The 18123-nt window shown below is 39.3% G+C and overlaps 1 protein-coding gene across 3 annotated transcripts in view; it reads left to right on the top strand.

Annotated features, from left to right (window-relative positions):
- The window catches only part of ddr1 (discoidin domain receptor tyrosine kinase 1), a 60415-nt gene that overhangs the window by 7084 nt on the left and 35208 nt on the right, over positions 1–18123 (top strand). For all 3 annotated transcript variants that reach the window (XM_028469937.1, XM_028469938.1, XM_028469935.1), the window contains exon 2: positions 14757–14914. In XM_028469937.1, coding sequence (XP_028325738.1) covers positions 14815–14914 — 100 coding nt within the window. In that variant the 5' untranslated portion in view covers positions 14757–14814. The remainder of the gene's footprint in view (positions 1–14756; positions 14915–18123) is intronic.

Raw genomic sequence — 18123 nt, 5'->3', positions numbered from 1 at the left:
AACAGAACGTTTTCAACTTAGGCCCTCTTTTTTTTGGAATGCATGTTTTGTTTTATTTGAAGGGCTAATATAAATGAGAAACTTTGTGCTTTTTCTGAAAATCAAAGGCTACTGGAATATTTAAAAAAATGTCATAATATTCAATAAACATTTACTTCTTTATATAACTTTTTTAAAAAATATATTCTAGGTTATTCATGCACTAAGGGCCGAAGCTAGTGTCAGCTTTGGGGTTAACTCCCTTGCTTTGCAGCAGTCATTGTTTCATTCAACAGCTCCAATGTTTATTTTGTCAATCACTCAAAAACGGCATACAGCTTATAATTGATCTGCTCCGGTCTCACACGCTCCCTCACTCTGCACACTGGTCGAGCGACCAGTGCATTTATTTGCAGTTTAATGGCCATCAATTCTACCACTCCTTCAGTCATAAGGATGCGTTTAAGTCCCAAAAATTGGTACCGTTTGATTTTACTTGAATCTGTATCGGGTAGTACCGAAGGAATTTGCACTATAATATCTAAAAAAAAAAAAAAAAAAAAAAACCACAACCTTTTTTTTTTTTTTTTAACTCACTGATTGGTAATCGGCCCAAAAATCCTGATCGTGTATATCCTATTAATTTTACATGTATATGCTTCAGATAACTACGGGAGTGTTAAGCTGAAATCACACAAGATTATGTCGTAATAGCTTTACAATGTCCCTAGGCCATCCGTTACCATGGAAATACTGCATATTGTGACCTGTTTTCCGGGAATAATTTAGTATAAATGTGTGAAATTGTCCCAAAACATGCAATGGAGGTGTTTCAGTGTCTTGTGCCAGTTTTTAAATAAAGAGAGTGAAGAAAAAACGGATTTTCTGCTTTTTCCGTGTTCACAGATAATCGGCATCTCCAAACAAGCACACAAGTGTCTGCTAAATTGCTGTCTATAAGCATCTGGCTGTTAATTGTCCTACATCACCCCATAAGAATTGTTTATCTGCTCTTTATGTTCTGTGAGGGAGAGCAGAAGCAACAAGACATTGGATATAGCTGTGATGCGAGTAGGTGCATGTATGCATGCTTGAGAAGTATCTTTTAACTGATTGTTGAATGTATCAAACATTATGAACAGTTTGTTCACTGTTGAATGTGATCTGTTCAGCAATATTAGCAAGCTGCTAAGAAGAGCTGCTTTCTTGTTTTCCAACCAAAGTCGCCGAAAGCTCTTAATTCTGTGCAGGAATGAAAAAAAACAATAGAATGTGTATGTATTTGCTGTTCTTTAGCTGTTGGAAAACCTACAATGTGTTGTGTGTAAGGTTTTAGTCCAAGCTGGGAACTTGCTTGCCCCATTTGGTTGATCATTGACCTCAGTCTGTTTGCTTATATTGAGGTCATTGTTTCTGCTGTGCCCACTCCTTTGTAACGTTGTCATTGTGTTTCTGGTTGTTGACCTCTCTGAAAAGGTTCCTAGCAGGTTGTGGGTAGCAGACTGTGAACCTAAGGAGGGAGTGTCCTTGTCTTTATGGGGATGCAGCTGAAAGAACACAATAATGATAACGATGCTTTAGTCCAAGTTAGCTCTTAATGGGACTTCTCCCACAACACTCATATAGGGAATTGTAATTGGCTCCCAACAGACAGAGTGAGAAGTCTAGCCAAACACTTTTAGGCCACAGCCCACTGCACGCTTTTCTCCTCCTTCAACAGTACAATGAAAAAAAGCACATCTCCACTGATCGTCCTGTTGTCCAAAACCATTTCCTGTAGCGTCTTGACATCTGGACTTTTCAACTGCATCCGTGGTTTGAGTGGGTAAATACAAGGCAAGTTTGACAACTCGTTCACACTAACAAACATGTAGAATGTAGGGCTACTGTAAACAATTTTTTCTTTTTTCTTTTAATAATCGATTAATCTATAAATCTTTTTAAACAGTTGAAGTTTTGCAGTCTTTAACTAACAGATTTATGTGACACAATCCTTTTAAACTCTTTTTATTGCGCAAAACAAACATGCTTGTTTTGAAGAGAAAATATACCTGACCTGTTTGAGTTTGCTGTTTTTAATAGATGCTTTTTGTTGTGCGGGTATGAAAAGCTAATGCTGCATAATGAACATGCCGCACTGGTCCCACACTTTAGACACTCAAGGTCTTGTTTCTTTCGGTAAACTCTTGTCGTTGGTTGGGGAAGTAATGGCAGCAGTGCTTAATGAAAATAATTTGGTTGTTCCGTTAACTACGGTAGTTAATGATGCATTGAGTCAGATAATCGGCTTATTTTCCTAATCAGTTTAAATTGACAAGTCATTTTAAACCTAGTAAAATGAGTGCTGACACTTCAGTGAGAGTTTTAAATCTATTTGATATCATTAGTGATTTTAGCTAAAAGTCAAGATCAGTGCTTCAATTGCCCATACCTCCACCCCTCCCTGACAACCAGCATACGTTTGATGCTCTATAATTGATCGTTATGGTAATCACTCTCCTTCTCCACATCCATCATTCAATGCAGATTTTGCCATCATTTATTTCTTCATGCCTTTGAAGCAGCACCTGGTGTCGTACACCCTCCTCCTCTCTCCTTCTCTTATCTATTCCACTCTCAGTCTTTGAGTCATCTTATTTAGGTTTGCTCTATCTGTCAGGGTGGCCCAAAGCTGTGTTCAGTTTTGCGTGAAGAAATTACTGTTTCAGGTAGAGCTGATCCCTGCAGGGGACGGACAAACAAAGACAGTATAATCACTTCTAGTCTTAGTTTAGAGACTTGGATTTATTAACCTAACAAACTCCTCGTTCAAACTCTGGTGGCCTTTGTGCGGATCTTGCATGTTTGTTTACCCAGTCTGCCCAATAAAGTTTCCTTCCACAGACAAAAAACATGTCATCATTAATTTCTCGGTGTTATTAGTTGATTAACAGACAATGTGAAACAAGTTTAAATGTATTCAACAAAACTTTGAAGGAAAAACAATGAAATAAAGATTCCTTTCTCCTCCTCTTGTTTTCTCCAGTTTGCAGTTTTCCCAGGTTTCTCTGGTGATTTTTCCTGAGCTGTCAGCACACACGTACCTCCTGTGGCTCAGTAAACTACACATAATTAATTATGGCTCTTGGCAAAAAGTCAGTGCTCCTGAAATCCATTTGGAACATGACGGGAAAAGGTGTTTAACATCAAAGTTTTTTCATTTCTTTCTTTATGTCCTTGTGGTGTGTGATTGATTTGAGTCCTCAGTATGGAGGCAGGTCTACATTTCCCCCGAGAAGTTCAGAAGAACACATTAGCATCAAGAATCCGTTGTGAGATGTGTAATTTAGCTCTTTTTTATGAGACTTTTTTCTGCAGAGGAGCAGAAGTAGTGCGAGGAGTGTAAGTGTGATAGAGGTATCAGCCTCTGCCTGAGGCTTTATCAAAAAGGTGTTTGTGCTGGTGTGTGTGGCTGAAGTTTCAGGAAAGCTCTGACTCTTTATAGATTTTGTGGATGTTAAGTGTTTACCTCTTTCTTTCTTTTTTTGCTGCAGTAGCTCAACATTAAACTACACAGAGGAGAAACGTCTGATTAGACCTCTTCGCTTTAGTTTCCATTTGACAAGAACAGTCTCGTCAAAGGGCTGGGTGAACTCAGACTGTTTTTTTCACTTTGACTCAAAATGCTTAGTCTTGCTAAATTCTTCCTGTCTAACCTGATCTCGAAGCATTTTCTCTCCCTTTTTTCTTTACCCTTTGTCCCTCTCCCTCACTCCCTCCCTCACTCCATTTCATTCTTGTTGTCTTCATTTCTCTTTCTGCTCACTCGATGAAAAATACTTAACCAGAATAGTCAAACCTCCTGCAGGCAAACTTTAGTGGCTTCAGTTGCTCGCTCGCTCTGTCATTCTGAAGTGATTTGTTCAATCCCTGCTGGGGATTTTCCTTCACGACATGTCTTTGTTGGCCTGTCTTTGCCTCGGTTTGTGGCCGTTTTCTCTGCCCATCGTGAGAGTATCACTGTGCTGTCACATGCCTTCTCCCCCTCTTTCTTCTCACTTGTTTTGTGACAGGTGGCAGCGGGACTGTGCAAATTGAATTCAGGGAATTGGACCGCGGCTCAGTATTGCACTGCTGCCATCAAGTATCCAGTGTGCAAAATCAAAACCAGAGACACTTGCAGACTCCCCTGTCATTAACTTGCTGATGCTACTTCCAGTGAGGCAGGGTAGGCAGTGCCTACCCAAGGGTGAATTGATATTTTAAATATGTTTTAATTATAATATAATTATAATTTATTTTTCAATTTTCCTGGTACGGCACAGACGCTGCACAAGTCTCACTCCGCTCTAAGGCAGGAGGAGGCCGCACTGGGGGTTTCCACTGGAAACGTCTCCGCTGCGCCACGACACCGTTCCGGTTTTGCCCCGCTGTGCACCGTTCGGGAATCCCCACCGGTTGCGTTTTGAGTGCAGCACGGTGCACTCCGGTTGGACAACTGTGACGTCACGAGACAGAGGCATTTTCACGATATTTATATAATCGCACAAAAACGCAGTTAAAGGTATGTGTTATAAACCTAACAATAAACAGATAAACGGGTCAGTGTTTTTAACGAAGGAGTACAAGAAGGTTGGGCTCTCTGGATTTGTCATAGCCACATTTTTTAGTAACAGCCAACAGAGAAGAGATAAAACTGCACCAGTAAAACATGAACCAAATCAAAGTTGCTGCAGTTTACATTGCAGTTACAGTATGAGAGGAAACAATATAGTGAATGTGATTTTGTTTTGACACATTATGATGTTTTGGTGATGTAGTTACTTGAAATATAATCTGAAGTGTTTTATTTTCAAAAGTAATTTTATTGCGGCGTACGTGCCTAATTTCCTGTTTAGCTTCATTTGCTTTGTGCTGATTGATGCGTCGTGTTCCGGTGTCTGCCAGAAATAGAAGCCCTGCGTATATCTGGCGGAGGGCACTGGATTGTCAGAGCTGGGAAAGAGCAGATACGCACCGCAGTAAACCCGTTAACACATAGACTAAACTGGAAACCTATCAGATCCGGTGGCGCGGTGAAGACGTAACGCAGCAGAGACCCATCCAGTGGAAATTGGGGGTCACCCTCTCCCAAAGGCACAAGGCTGCTCTGCCTCTGGCCCCTTATCCTGTGTTTATGTGTCTGCGCATGCGCAGTCAGTTCCCCAATATGAAAACCATATATTTAAGAAGGAAGATCGCTATGCTGCCTTTGGACGTATCCGTGCTATTCTAAATGCTATGCGTACGTTCACAATGCATTATTGAATTGATAAAGCGTGGCCGCTGTATGTTTTCCAGCTCGAAGCAGCAATATAGGCAGGATGACACACTAAAGACGATAAAGTAATTTTCTTTTGAGGAAAAATGACAACTTTTAAAAGATGGGAGACCAACACCTGAGCTACCATACCTTCAGCAAAGGAAAGGTCAGAAAATTGTTTCTACTTTCCACAGTGAATGGTACAAAAGGAAGGTTTGGCTTTGTGGATGCACCTCACTGAACTGGCTTTTTTGAGTTGTTCTCGTCATTTTCTCCTTGTTTCTGTGTTTTCGTGTTTCCAACACAAACAATGAATGATCTGCCATGTCATAAGATATATTTTGTTGGGAGAGTATGGAGGCTGCTATTAAATAATTAAGTTTCTTTCATGGTGTTTAAGATCTTGATTTTGTTAGATTAACACTTTGCCAGCCGAAACATATGAAATTGTCATTGGTGTTGACATTGGTGGTCTCGATTTGCAACCCCCTGCCTACCCAATCCTAGTGCTCACGGTACGTCACTGGCTATTTCATACCTACTTGGTTTCTCATAATGACTTTTCACACGAGCGCTTCAACTGAGGTGAAGCTCTAAGCTCGTCTGTCATCACAGGGGTGGTGACGGTTAATTTTCAGGCACTAGATAACTCGGCTTTCACTTTCTCGCCGGCGTGACACTGGCCCCTTGTTCATTAACTCACTTTCACCTGGAGCTGAGAAGGATCTCACCTCATTCCAGATGGATTACTCACAGTAATAGCATGTATGGACAGGTACAGCAGGTGAAGCTTGAGGCCATTTTCTCACTGTTTTCTCACAGATTGCTCTGCAATTTTTTTTAACAAACTAGAGTTTCATTCCCATTGATCAGGTATGTTCCTTTTTTTTTTTTTTTTTTTTTTTTTTAAATAATTCTGCTTTTCAAAGCTTTTAAAAAAATGTGTTATGTCTTAATTCATTTGGGGGGAGTAATGCAAACAATCTCTACCTCCTACACAATACTTGTATCTTTTTTTGAGTCCTTCTGCAGTGCATTGAAAACTGTGAGAAAGCTTTGATTTGAAAATAGTTCTACTATTAATAATGCTTCATGAGTCGCTACCCGCAAAAGTTCTGCCTACTTACTTGAAGTTTGACTCGTCATTGCTCTCCTGATTTGATTCGATGCCAACGCAAAGCTCGTTCTAAATTAAGCTTCAAGCGTAGCATCATACTTGTAATGACACATCTTATAAATGAACTGTAACAAAAGAAAGATGTTTCCTGAGACCTACCTTCCTCAGCAGGTGGTGATACTCATGGTTTAAGAGTATTGATTTTTACAATTAATAATAAGGTTTTTTCGTCGTGTATGTACAGGTACATACACAGCATTTTTTCTCTGCATTTAACCCATCCCCCGAGGAACAGTGAGCAGCTACAGTGTAGTGCCTGGGGAGCAGTTAGGGTTAAGGGACTTGCTCAACATCCCACAGTGATGGCCCAGGTGAGATTTGAAACAGTGACCCCCCCCGATTACAAGCCCACTTCCTTAACCACTAGGCCACTATTGCCCAAATTTTAGTGAGGTTTCCTCTGGGTTGGACTCTTGTACTTCTCTTCGTACTTTCAATCAAAGTCCTGTTTAATGGCACAGATGAAGTGTATGTGATCAGTCGTGGGTTTCCGTTTATTGATAATGGGTGAAATGGGAAGGACCTTAAGTAATGTATTTTCTATGTCCTGTAATGCTAATAACAGGAGACTGGATTGATTATGGGAAATGTTGTGGCTTTTTGTAGAGACAAACCAAGAGCCAAAGGAAGAGTCGTTGTCGTTCAGATGCACACAAAATGGGATTTATTTGAGACAGACAAACAGGCCCAGATGTCTGGAGCTTCAGCAAAATGGGTCTGGGTTCATTACGTATCTGAGTACTGCCTCGGTCTCTGTATATTTAGTGGTGTCGGATATACTAAATCTACTAACCAAAACACAGTGAAGTCATTCCTCTAAGGACCTTGAGTAGGTGTTATCTATCTGTGCTGCAGTCACACAGATGTCTGTAGAGGGTTCATATTTACTAAGAGCTCTAAAGGTCACGCTGACCAAATAGAAGACAAGCATGAGAACAGGACACAGTTCATGTCTAAAAAGCAGGAAATCTCTTTAGAAACCATCTTACTTTACCATATAAACTAGTCAAGCCGGAAAAGATTGAGACATTTTACCCTCAAGATTTTTGGGATCAGAATACAAATCAGTGCATCAAATAGTAAAAAATACATTATATATTGCATGCCTGCCAACTTCACTCAGATTGTGTTTCATTATAATGAGTAGCCTGAAAGCATTTGTGTCAAACTCAAGTCCTGGGGGCTAAATCTGGTTCTTTAGAACATCCATTTTAGCCCACATGAGAAGCTACTGGTAAAGATGACAGAGAGAACATGAATCTTTGTCGAAATTACCAACTAGTTCAGTTGCAGATATCTCAGCCCTCTAAATACACAAATTCAAATAAACTCCAAGATATTTGTCAGGGCTGACAGTTTTCTTGTGCTTTTCTCATGGCAGTCATTTTTAATTTCAAATTGTTAAACTCTACTGTTTAGACTCAAGTTTGAAGTTTTTGTCACATTCAGTTAAATTTTTTTCAGCCGGACCAACACTAGACGCAGCAGCTAGACTACAGAAGTATTACTTTGATTTGAATCACTTTCTAAATGATAAGGAATGGAATTGTAACCATAGGCAACCATAGGCAGTGATGTAGCAAAAAGAGGATAAAACAGATTGCTCTGCATCGCGGAATCGAATTGAATTGTTGGGATGATGATCGTAATAGATTCGAATTGTGAGACCAATGAAGATTCACAACCCCATTACTAAACCCCCAAAACAAAACAAACATTAAAATAGACAAATAAGTGATTGGTTTTTGTTGCTCTTCAAACTGTCCAACCTCTTTGTGTTGTGCATCTGTCTGTAGATGTGTTGTAATGCTTTGTCTCCACACTAACAAATTAGATTGTGAGCTTTCTGTTGATGAAGGCCTTTTTATTTACAGACAAAAAAAGTCACCATTTGTCTCTGTCGGCTAAAAAATGTGCTGAGCAACGCTTCACCTCGAGCAAACTCAGAAAAACAATGATTTTTTTATTCATGCAAAAATAAGTCGATGCTTTACATTGTTGGGGAAAGTATGGTACTACTGTTTCAGTTATTGAAGGATTAAGACCTGATAACTTCTATGTCCTATAGGTGGTGGGATATAGAGAGAAGAAGTGGGCAAAATAATCAATGCATTGCCATTTTGAAACAGTAATCAATAATCAATGCATACATTTCCAATAATCGTTTTTTTAAAAGGTAACATTAAAAATGAATTGTTTAAGTATGGGTTTTTTTTTTTAAATTAATATGTATTTTGTTTCCTCACAGAAGATAAAAGCTAATATATTTAAAAAAAAAAAAAAAAAATGAATATTTGTAAAAAAAAACCCCAAAACAAAACAGAATTTAACAAATGTAAGTGGAAAACACGGAATTTGGGAAGAAATAAAATGGAATTTGGGAAAAAATAAAACTGATTTTTTTTTTTTTAGGGCCTTACGTCCCACCTTCAAACACAACCTCATTTGACCATCCATGAAAAAGATACTTAACCTCACACTTTTCTATAGCAATACATACTTCCTTCGGGCACTGCACTAGTATTGTAAAAGCAATATGGTTGAGCTGCTGCTGTGTATAATATATAATTTAAAACAGCCATTTTTGTTTAATGTTTGTTATTGTATTGTATATGCTACAAGCAATGATGCTGCTATGTTGGCACTTTGTTATGCAGTTTTAACTGAACGTTCTACAGATGTTTTCTGCTGGTTTGATGAAGTGTAACAGAGGGAAATTTGTCTCCTGTGTCTAAATGCAAATGCTTTATTTTTAAAAATTGCAATTCATCAGTGGTCACAGAAAAATAGAGAAATGTTGTGAAAAGGTGCATCTCTTTGATTCATATTTGATCTGTAGTGCCTATAATTGTAATCCAAATGAATTGTGGTGCCTAAAGATTCCCACGATTAATAAAAAGAATAGTACAGAATATGATTGAATGAATGAAATAATAAATATTGCGCATTATTGTTTGTTCTGTACTTTCTTCTCCTATATTTTACAATGCAGGGGAATTAGATTTGTAAAGACTGCACAGCTTTATGGTAGCATGTTACCATCTTCCCATGTGTATGGTTGTTTAAATTCAGTTTGGTTATCTAATGACTTACAGAATGACTCTATCCTTACTAAAACAGTCTCTTTCTCCAATCCCACTGCCCCCTTCAATACTTCTTCTATCACATGCAGCACTTTCTCTTTTCGCTACACTGTCATTTGTTTTTCTGACTCAGGTCCGGTGGTCAGTCCCTTCCTCTTTCTCCATTGACTCATCCATTATTAACTACAGCATCCTGTAGTAAAACTGGGCTAAACCTCTACCTAAGGCCATGAGTCGCTCTTCCTTCAATAGATGAATGCTGTGACTCATGAATGGGAAAATTGATGATAAATGTATGACAAACACACAAAATATTGCTCCTTTTCAGTTTAATGTTGTTCAAGCACCGCAAATGTCTTTAGTGTACTTAATTAAAAGTAATGCTTACCCATCAGTGAAGGACTGTTTACAATTCATTTGTTACTATATGCAGATGACACATAGTTACTGTATGTTTGTCTATAAAGGCAGATGTAACAAATCAGTTAGCCTTAGGCATGTTGTGATGACGCAAAAGCCCAGATTACTTCCATTTCTAAATACAGTGCTATATATTGTATTTGCTCCTATATGCCTTAGCGACTCACTGCCCATGAATATACTGCACACATATAGCCTATTCATGGCATTGGACGATGCCTCCAGTATAGGAAACATCCCTTACCCTATCCGTCAACATTAGCAATGGCATGAAATGGGACTGAATATCCAGGTCAGGGATTTGTTTCTTTTCTCGACCATAATGTTCTGCCATGATGTTTATCTCTGTCTAACTGCCAAATGTTCTTAATGATTCAGAATTATACTGCATTGCTTTATAATCATTTTCAAGAACTGCCAAGAAAAGTCCCTTAACTGTCTAAGAGGTTCCTGAACATTGCCTTCAGCAAACCGTTAACACATTTTAAACACATTTATCACTTCTGTGTAGTTCTGCTGCTAGCATTTGGCTTTAAACAAACAAACATAAAAAGAGTCTCCAATGGTCCACAGGCAATCAAATTTTGCAGGTCTGTGAGCTTCTATACTCAGTGCTGAGATTGTGGTCTTTTAACAGAAAGGAAAGGGAGGTAAATGTATATGCGAGTGTAAAGAGTCAAGTTTTATGTGATCAGTTAACCACTGTTTAAGTGAGCGAAGAACTTCGGCTTCCTCAATACTGCTCTTTCTTTTCTGCTGTCTCCAAGAATATGTTACTCAATACACAGTTCCTAAGTTTTAGATTACCCTTTAATTTGTATCTTTAAAAAAAGCCTAGCTTGATATAGTTGATTTGCTTGCTGCAAAGCCTCAATCCCTCATTTATTCTCTTAATAATTTCTCTATTCTTACTTCTTCAGCTGAACAGATTTGAACTTTGAACTCTGCCAATTTTGAGTTCAATGTGGGGCTAACACAGAGAAATAGACAATCACACACTCATTTCCTCCCGATAATCAGTTTGGAAAGACCAATAAAATCAACAAATGCTTAGGAGAACATGCAACCTCTGCTCAGAGTTTCTTGGCTCTGTGTGGATTTAAGCCCCGGTCTTTTATCTGAGAAAGAGTATTTCAAGTCTTTGCATCACTGAAATGCTTTCCCTACATTCCCTGGTGTGTGTTCAATATTGCAGTTTTGTTTTTCCTCTCACTCCTGTGTCGGTGTGCACTGTTTTCTGTCTGATCTGCTGTGACTGAACCTGCCCTCTGTTTATTGGCTTTGTGTGTTTTGCTGTGCTGTTTGTGCTCACTGCACTATTCTCATCTAAATTAGTTATTTTTAAAGCTGCTTGAGACAAAAAAGTCAGATAAATTCATTGTTAAAGGCCTCATAGATAAATAAATTAAATATAATTTCTTAGAAAAAAAAAAAAAGTTGAAATTGATTCTCAAAACTTCATTTTCACCTCCACTGTAAACACGGTATTGACATTTTTGGGCAAGTTTCTTGCATTGCATTGTGGGATGTGGAGTTTTATAGACAGATGCATAGAAGTGTTTTTTCCTTCATTCTTATCGGGATATCGTAAGGCCTACACTATGTCTATTTTATAAAAATGTTTTGCCTCCAGCATCTTTAATGTCTCTAATTGACTCTGCTGATTCAACCTCTTTCTCTGTGAATAAAGTGTGACTAAAACGATAGTTTCCAAAGTCTCAGGATCTCAGTCATTTTCCCTGAAACACACAGAGGCAGGGAAGCCTCTTAAGTCTGTCTTATGGTCTTGGTCACTGTGTCTGCCAAAGTTTTTACCATCCTCAGTGTTGTTAACACTGAAACCGTGTGCTTCCTTCTCTCCAGGATTCTGGAGTGGGTTGCGGTGCATTCACCCAGCTCCTTCACACAAACTTTGTTTTGGACGGAAATCCAAAACAAAAAGCTCACAAGTCTGTTTTTTCTCCACGGTCATTACTCATGACTAACTGGCAGCATGTTACTCTGGCTGGGACTGGATACTTCACACTTTGGGACACCAACATTCTTAAAGAAGGCTACATTTTTTTTGTAGAATGTTTTCTGAAATAACTGCTAGTTTGTGTCTATAGTTAAGCTTAAATGTCCTTGGAAATCTAGCATTTGACAGAATAGAAGTAAGCTCTGGCTCTAATTGTTTTTGTTTACTTACTATACATTGATTGCATTGAGTTATCTCTGAAAACAGCTTGTTTCAAAGGTTACAAATTAAAGGGGAAAAGGGAGTTCCAAGTGCAATAACCATCAATCAAGCAGCAACACTTTGACACTGCAGTTTAATTTTCTCTACAGCAATTATACAAAGTCACAAACTAATATCTTGTATCTTTTCTGGTGTGACCAAAACATAATTTGAGAAATAAGCACACATTTAAGCACCAGGTGACGTTTACACAAGTAGAGTCGTCTGGTGGGAAGTTGTTTTGGTACTCCTGAGAATCAGACACACGTTTTAATCAAGAATTTTGTAAAATCTTGTTCAGTCACTCTCCGGAGTCTCACTCTTCTGCGTTGTAAACAAAAATTGCTTTTCTTTTTTCATTTCAAAGCCAGTAAAATAAATACCTGCATTAAAAGGGATTCAATATGTTGTGATGTGCTCTGGAGAACAGTCAACAGAGTCAAAAGTGATATTAACCGAACACAGTTTGCTGTTGGTGGAATAGTGAGCAAAACTTGTGTTTTGATGCAACACAAACTGAGGGCTACTGCCAGCTTTTCACTGAAGTGATCTATTTATAGAATCGTTAATGATGTAACCGGTGCTTCATGAAAACAGACCTGCAATGTGTATACTTTGTAGGTGAGCTCTGCTTTGGCTAGAAACAGCCGTGGCTCATAAGTATTCATTAGTCCTGCTTGTGGATTATCTGAGACAGAATGTGAGCGTAGATTGATCCGCCGCCTCCAGAGCACAGCAGGGCCTTCTTCTTCTCTCTGAGCTCAAACCACAGCTGTTCGACACCACTTGACTTTTCCAACAACAATGCTCTCAGATGGTTGGGACCTCTTTTGTTGCTACTGGCGAAGGCTTGTCTTTCAGACTAGTTTAATGTTCTGAGGTCACTGTTGGACATCCTTTTTCTTTCTGGAAACATTTGGTCTCGTGTTGGCAGAGGAAACGGTGATGATGTGCTGTTCATATTTGTTGAAACAAACTCTTGATATGAGGATTGCATGGGAATCATGGCCCTAGTTCTTGGTCTTTGTACAGTAAGCCCCATATTTCAGCATAATGTCATCTCTCATGTACTCCCTTACATGCTCATAATTAAGACAAGGTTTTTTTTCTTTTCTTTTCCTCTTTACTCAGTAAAAAAAAAGGACATCAGCTGCATGTCCAACTCTGTCTGGCAACTTGAACACAAGCACCACATACAGGTTGTCTCCCATTCAGGACAGCTGCACTTGTGATCCCTGCAAAATCTCTGTATGCCCACATATGCACCCCTCACACCCATGCATACACACACCACCAGGCCATAAGTCACTCTCTAACACCTCCCTCTTCCCAAATACTCACACACGTACCCGTGTCATTGCTGGCTGCCCTTGTCTTGCCATCTCCGCCCTTTTGTGCCCTTACCAGTTTTGCTATTCCTTCTGTTTCCATCCATTCCTTCTCAGTGATTCCCCCCACTCCCCCCACAGATCTTCTGTCACTGCAGCTGTGTGTCAGCTGTCGGCTAGTCAGAGATGAAGCCGAAACACAGAGGGTCTACTGGGAGGAAAGTGGGTCCTTTCTCTCTTTCCCAGCTGTCACTCCCACTTCAGACATCCATTTATCACATGGTCCCTTCTCCTCTTGATTCCACAGTTGACATCACATTACCATAATTTAAAGCTAAAACTCTTTTTTTTTCCCCCCCCAAATTTCATCAGTGTTTATTTTAAAAAGCACTCATTTTGGCTTGTTTTGAAATTACTTTAGACTGACTTTCAAGTCTACTAAAATTTACTATAAATCCAGAGACGGCAGAACTGCAGTAAATCCCACCTTTATAAAGACTACAGCCGACTGTCTTTCTAAAAAACAGAGCAGTACCAATTTTAAGTTTATAGTCAATTTGGATGTTCACTGTTAACATAATGATTCAGTACCACAAACTTCCTGCTCCCAAATGACCTTAAAATCATATCTACTTTTGCTAGCAGGTTCTTTATAAACTTAAAAAATGAGATTTATGGCCGATCTTATTTTAGATTGCTCTAGTTTGGGTAAACTGGAACTGCTCAGGATGTAGCTGTCAATTGTTTTTGTTTTTTTAAAATATGAAAAACATCTGCATCATGTTGACGTTACATGGACTCTAAATGATCACAGACCATGTTCGGTTACTTTTTATATAATGACATTCAAACAACAAACCCCTTCCCTTTGCCCTCTCTCCCTCTCTACTATTGGCATTCATTTGTCCAATTCAACAGTGTTATCCGTTTAGTGTTTATTCCTTACAAGATTCCTTAACTCTGCAATTTGCTCATTCAAGGCAATCAACATTCTAGAGGAAGGGTCAATCACATCTTTAGAGTTAACCTGTTTTTACTACCCTTTTCAAGTGTAGAAATATATACTTGCACCACAACATGCTGGTGACAGTGAGAAAAACCATACAGCTTAAAAACAAATGAATGTGTCATGCAACGTGTAAGCTTGTATGTAAACTTGCTAGAGCTGAATTGGGATTTGATGGTGGCCAGCACAGATTAAGCAGCCCCAGGCAGGGATAAGGAGATGGATGTTGCTCTAATTGCACCTTTCTCTCTTTCTTTGTGACAGGCATGCCTGTAGTCATCAGCGTGTCTCCGGACAGGTAACCAGGTGTGTTGCTGTTGTCATGGCTGTGACAAGCTTGCGGCTGGTGCCAGTTGTTGTGGTCTCCATGCTGGCTGTGGCGGTGTCATCTTCAGATGAACACGAGTGGCACTTTAACCCAGGTGGGTAACACTTCATCATCATCCAGATTCCATTCATGGAGCTTATTCATGTTTAGCAAGACAATGAATGACTATCAAACAAGTTAAATTAGTCACTGAGAGCAGAGGGCGGGTTCTGTCTGATGCCCTGAAAGAGAAATACTGAAGACTCTCCTGCAAAGTGGAGGGTGTTTATTTAAACCCTTTCAGTGAAACATATATTACAGATTGATTTGAATGATCAAACAATTCAGCAGCTATACACAAATTCGGCAACTTCAACTACTTCAGCGATCAACAAAAGATATTTGCTCTTTGCCTCACAAGCTGCGTTTCCATTATCCTTGGAAATGTGCAAAATGTAAATAGTGCAATAAAAACTGGTAATGGAAACACCTGAATTTTGAAAAACACTGAAATATCGCTAAAATTTTTATTCTTTCATGAGGCGGAATTTCTGACATTTCGATATTGAAATGTTGCAAAAGCGCTATGGAAGCACTTTCCGCAAATACATGCAGCAGAACGTGACGCACATGGTCACACGACGTGACGCACATGGTCACATGACCTGACGTACCTGGTCACATGACCACTTCTCTCTAAGAAAACATGGTGCGGTACGTGTAAACAGAAGAGGAAACCGAGAAATTTCTTAGCATTATACTTAAAAATTATTACTGCCACATTTAGACAGCAAACAAGGAGCGTCCATCTTCCTGCAGCAAAGTCTCGCGGGATGAGATTTCACATGAGTTATGAGGCTCCTGCCCAAAACAACCTTCAATGGAAACACGTTCAAACCGCAATTATACTTTGTCTACATTAGAAATATCGCTTTTATTTTGCGAAAATCTGTAATGGAAATCCAGCTACACTTTCTTTGTACCAACTGAATCACAACAAGTGGTGAATGCAGGTGAAATTACTCAGCCTATCAAATCCAACCACACCTCCACAAGACCCAAAGTGAGAAAGCAAAAACACATCCATCCTCCGACACGCATGTTCACCTCTACAGTCAGTATATTGACTTCCACCATGGTTCAAACCTGTGGGAGTAGAGCACACCGTCATCAGCTAACCTGTTGCTCATTTTTTTGTTTGTTTTTTAACCCTTCCCAAACCCTGGCATTGTTTTATAACTTTGTACTTTCCTCATCACCCTGTGCTCGACATTCTCCACACATTCCCAGATCAGTAAGGCTCATTCTTTGTCCACTACCAACAGGCTATCCTGTGTCTCTCCCCGTCTGCCTGCCAGTCTTGTGTAATAGGAGAGTAAGGTAGCCATGCCGACCTCCCCCCCGAACACCCTCCCACCCACCCGCCTTCTCGTCAAGACCCATAACGCACAGGCACTTCATAAAAGTGTCAGTCAAGATGTTGGGCAAAGTAGGTAGTTTGTGAATGTGATCCACTCAGGTACAACCGGAGGAACCAGTGTGCATTAGACGAGCAGTACACTTCTTTACTTTGTAACTCATAGATAACGATTTGATGTCTTTCGCACCATTTAGAATCTATTGATTGGATAATTGTTTGACAGATTGAACTGTACAACTTTCTATATAACTTCCTAAAATGTATGTATGTATTAATCTGATGAAACCTAAGCCTTGTATGAGATTTTCAATTTTGTTTCAGCGTAAAGAGTCCTGTTTTAATCACTCACTGCAATTCCTAGCCTTTATTCATTAATTACAGTATTGCTTTCAATATGTATATTTTTAAGAAAATAGTTTGTAATTTTGATGTAAAAATAATACATATCACGTACAAATGTATGGTATAAGATAAGCAGCAGAAGCAAGTAAGTATTTGTTTACAGATTGTTTTATTAAACAAGGTTCTTGTGATAATAATTATTTAAATTATTGGAAATGTATCTTGTAAACTGTAATAGGAACTATATCACTGAACCCAGAGGACTATGGTCTGATAGAGGTATTGTGGGACTGCTTAGAAAAGGAAAACTGCTCGATTAGTGAAAGTTCCTGTAGCACAGGTCCGATTGTGGAGCCCAGAGTTGACACAAAAAATGGTGAATCCGCTTTTAGTTGTTTTGCTGCAAATACGTGAAACAAACTGTCAGCAAAGCTGAAGTCAGCATCCAGTATTAACATTGTAAATCTAAATAAAATGCTCTCCTTTTCTCTACTGAGAGGGAGATTTTCAACCATTTTATCATTAATGTTTTTATTTTGAACTCTTGTTTAATGTTTTATGTAGGTTTTTTAAAACTCTGTCTTGTTTTCTAAATGTTACACCATTACTTATGTAAAGCACATTGAATTGCCTTGTGTATGAAATGCACTATACAAATAGATTTCTCATGCCTTGCCTAAATAGTTTTGAAAACAGACTTTTCTGTCAGATGACACTGACAGGTTGATTTATAGCATTTTCCTGTTGTCACAAAATGACTTTGATGCCACATTGGTTAATGAATGGAAACACGTGCACATCTTGTTAGTGGACTTGGATCAAGCTCGACAATGTGGGCAGATGCGATGCATTCATCTGCTAAAATCTTATGAAAAAAGAAAAAAGGAGGAGGTGAGAGCTGAGGACAAAGACAGTCGGAGAGTGTGCAAGGTGTAAAGACTGCAGATGGCAGGTGTCTGGCACGCGTTAGAATAATGGGAAGGATGTAGTTATATAATCACCAAATTAGATTGCAGTGTGTGTGTGGGTATGTGTGCGTATAGTTGCTTGTACACTTGTGAGTCTTTGTGTGTGTTTTTACTCGATGGGGGTTCTCAGGGCTCGCCATGCAGCCCAACATTCCTGTTCGCTGACTCAATGACAGAATCTGAGTTAGATCCAGCCCCCTTGCTCTCCTCGCCTCCTGCTGTTACCCTTAGCCAACCCTCCATATCACTGTCGGGACCCATTTCCACTTTATCACTGACCAAACATTCCCTTAGCCACTCACCCACCACCAATCTCTTGCTCGTGATGGACTGAAGGGCAGATAGCTGTTGAATAATCCTGCCTTGGACCCAGCTATCTGTATCATTTGATACTGCTGTTGCTGGTGTGCCGTCACTGCAGATAACTGAGTCCTGCCTGCTTCCTTTTCTTACTGTTAACCCTAAAGTAATTTAAATGGGAAGGAAGGTGTGCAGTATCCCTGCAGGGGTGACTTTGTATCTGACTGAGAGCCTCTTGAAAAGAGAAGAGAAAAAATAAACAAACAGAATAAAATAAAATAAAACAGATAACAG

This window comes from Gouania willdenowi, chromosome 16 (genome assembly GCF_900634775.1).
Source record: "Gouania willdenowi chromosome 16, fGouWil2.1, whole genome shotgun sequence".
NCBI lineage: Eukaryota > Metazoa > Chordata > Actinopteri > Blenniiformes > Gobiesocidae > Gouania > Gouania willdenowi.
The sequence above is the reverse complement of the archived record's forward strand: the minus strand, read 5'-3'. Positions and strand labels throughout refer to the sequence as shown.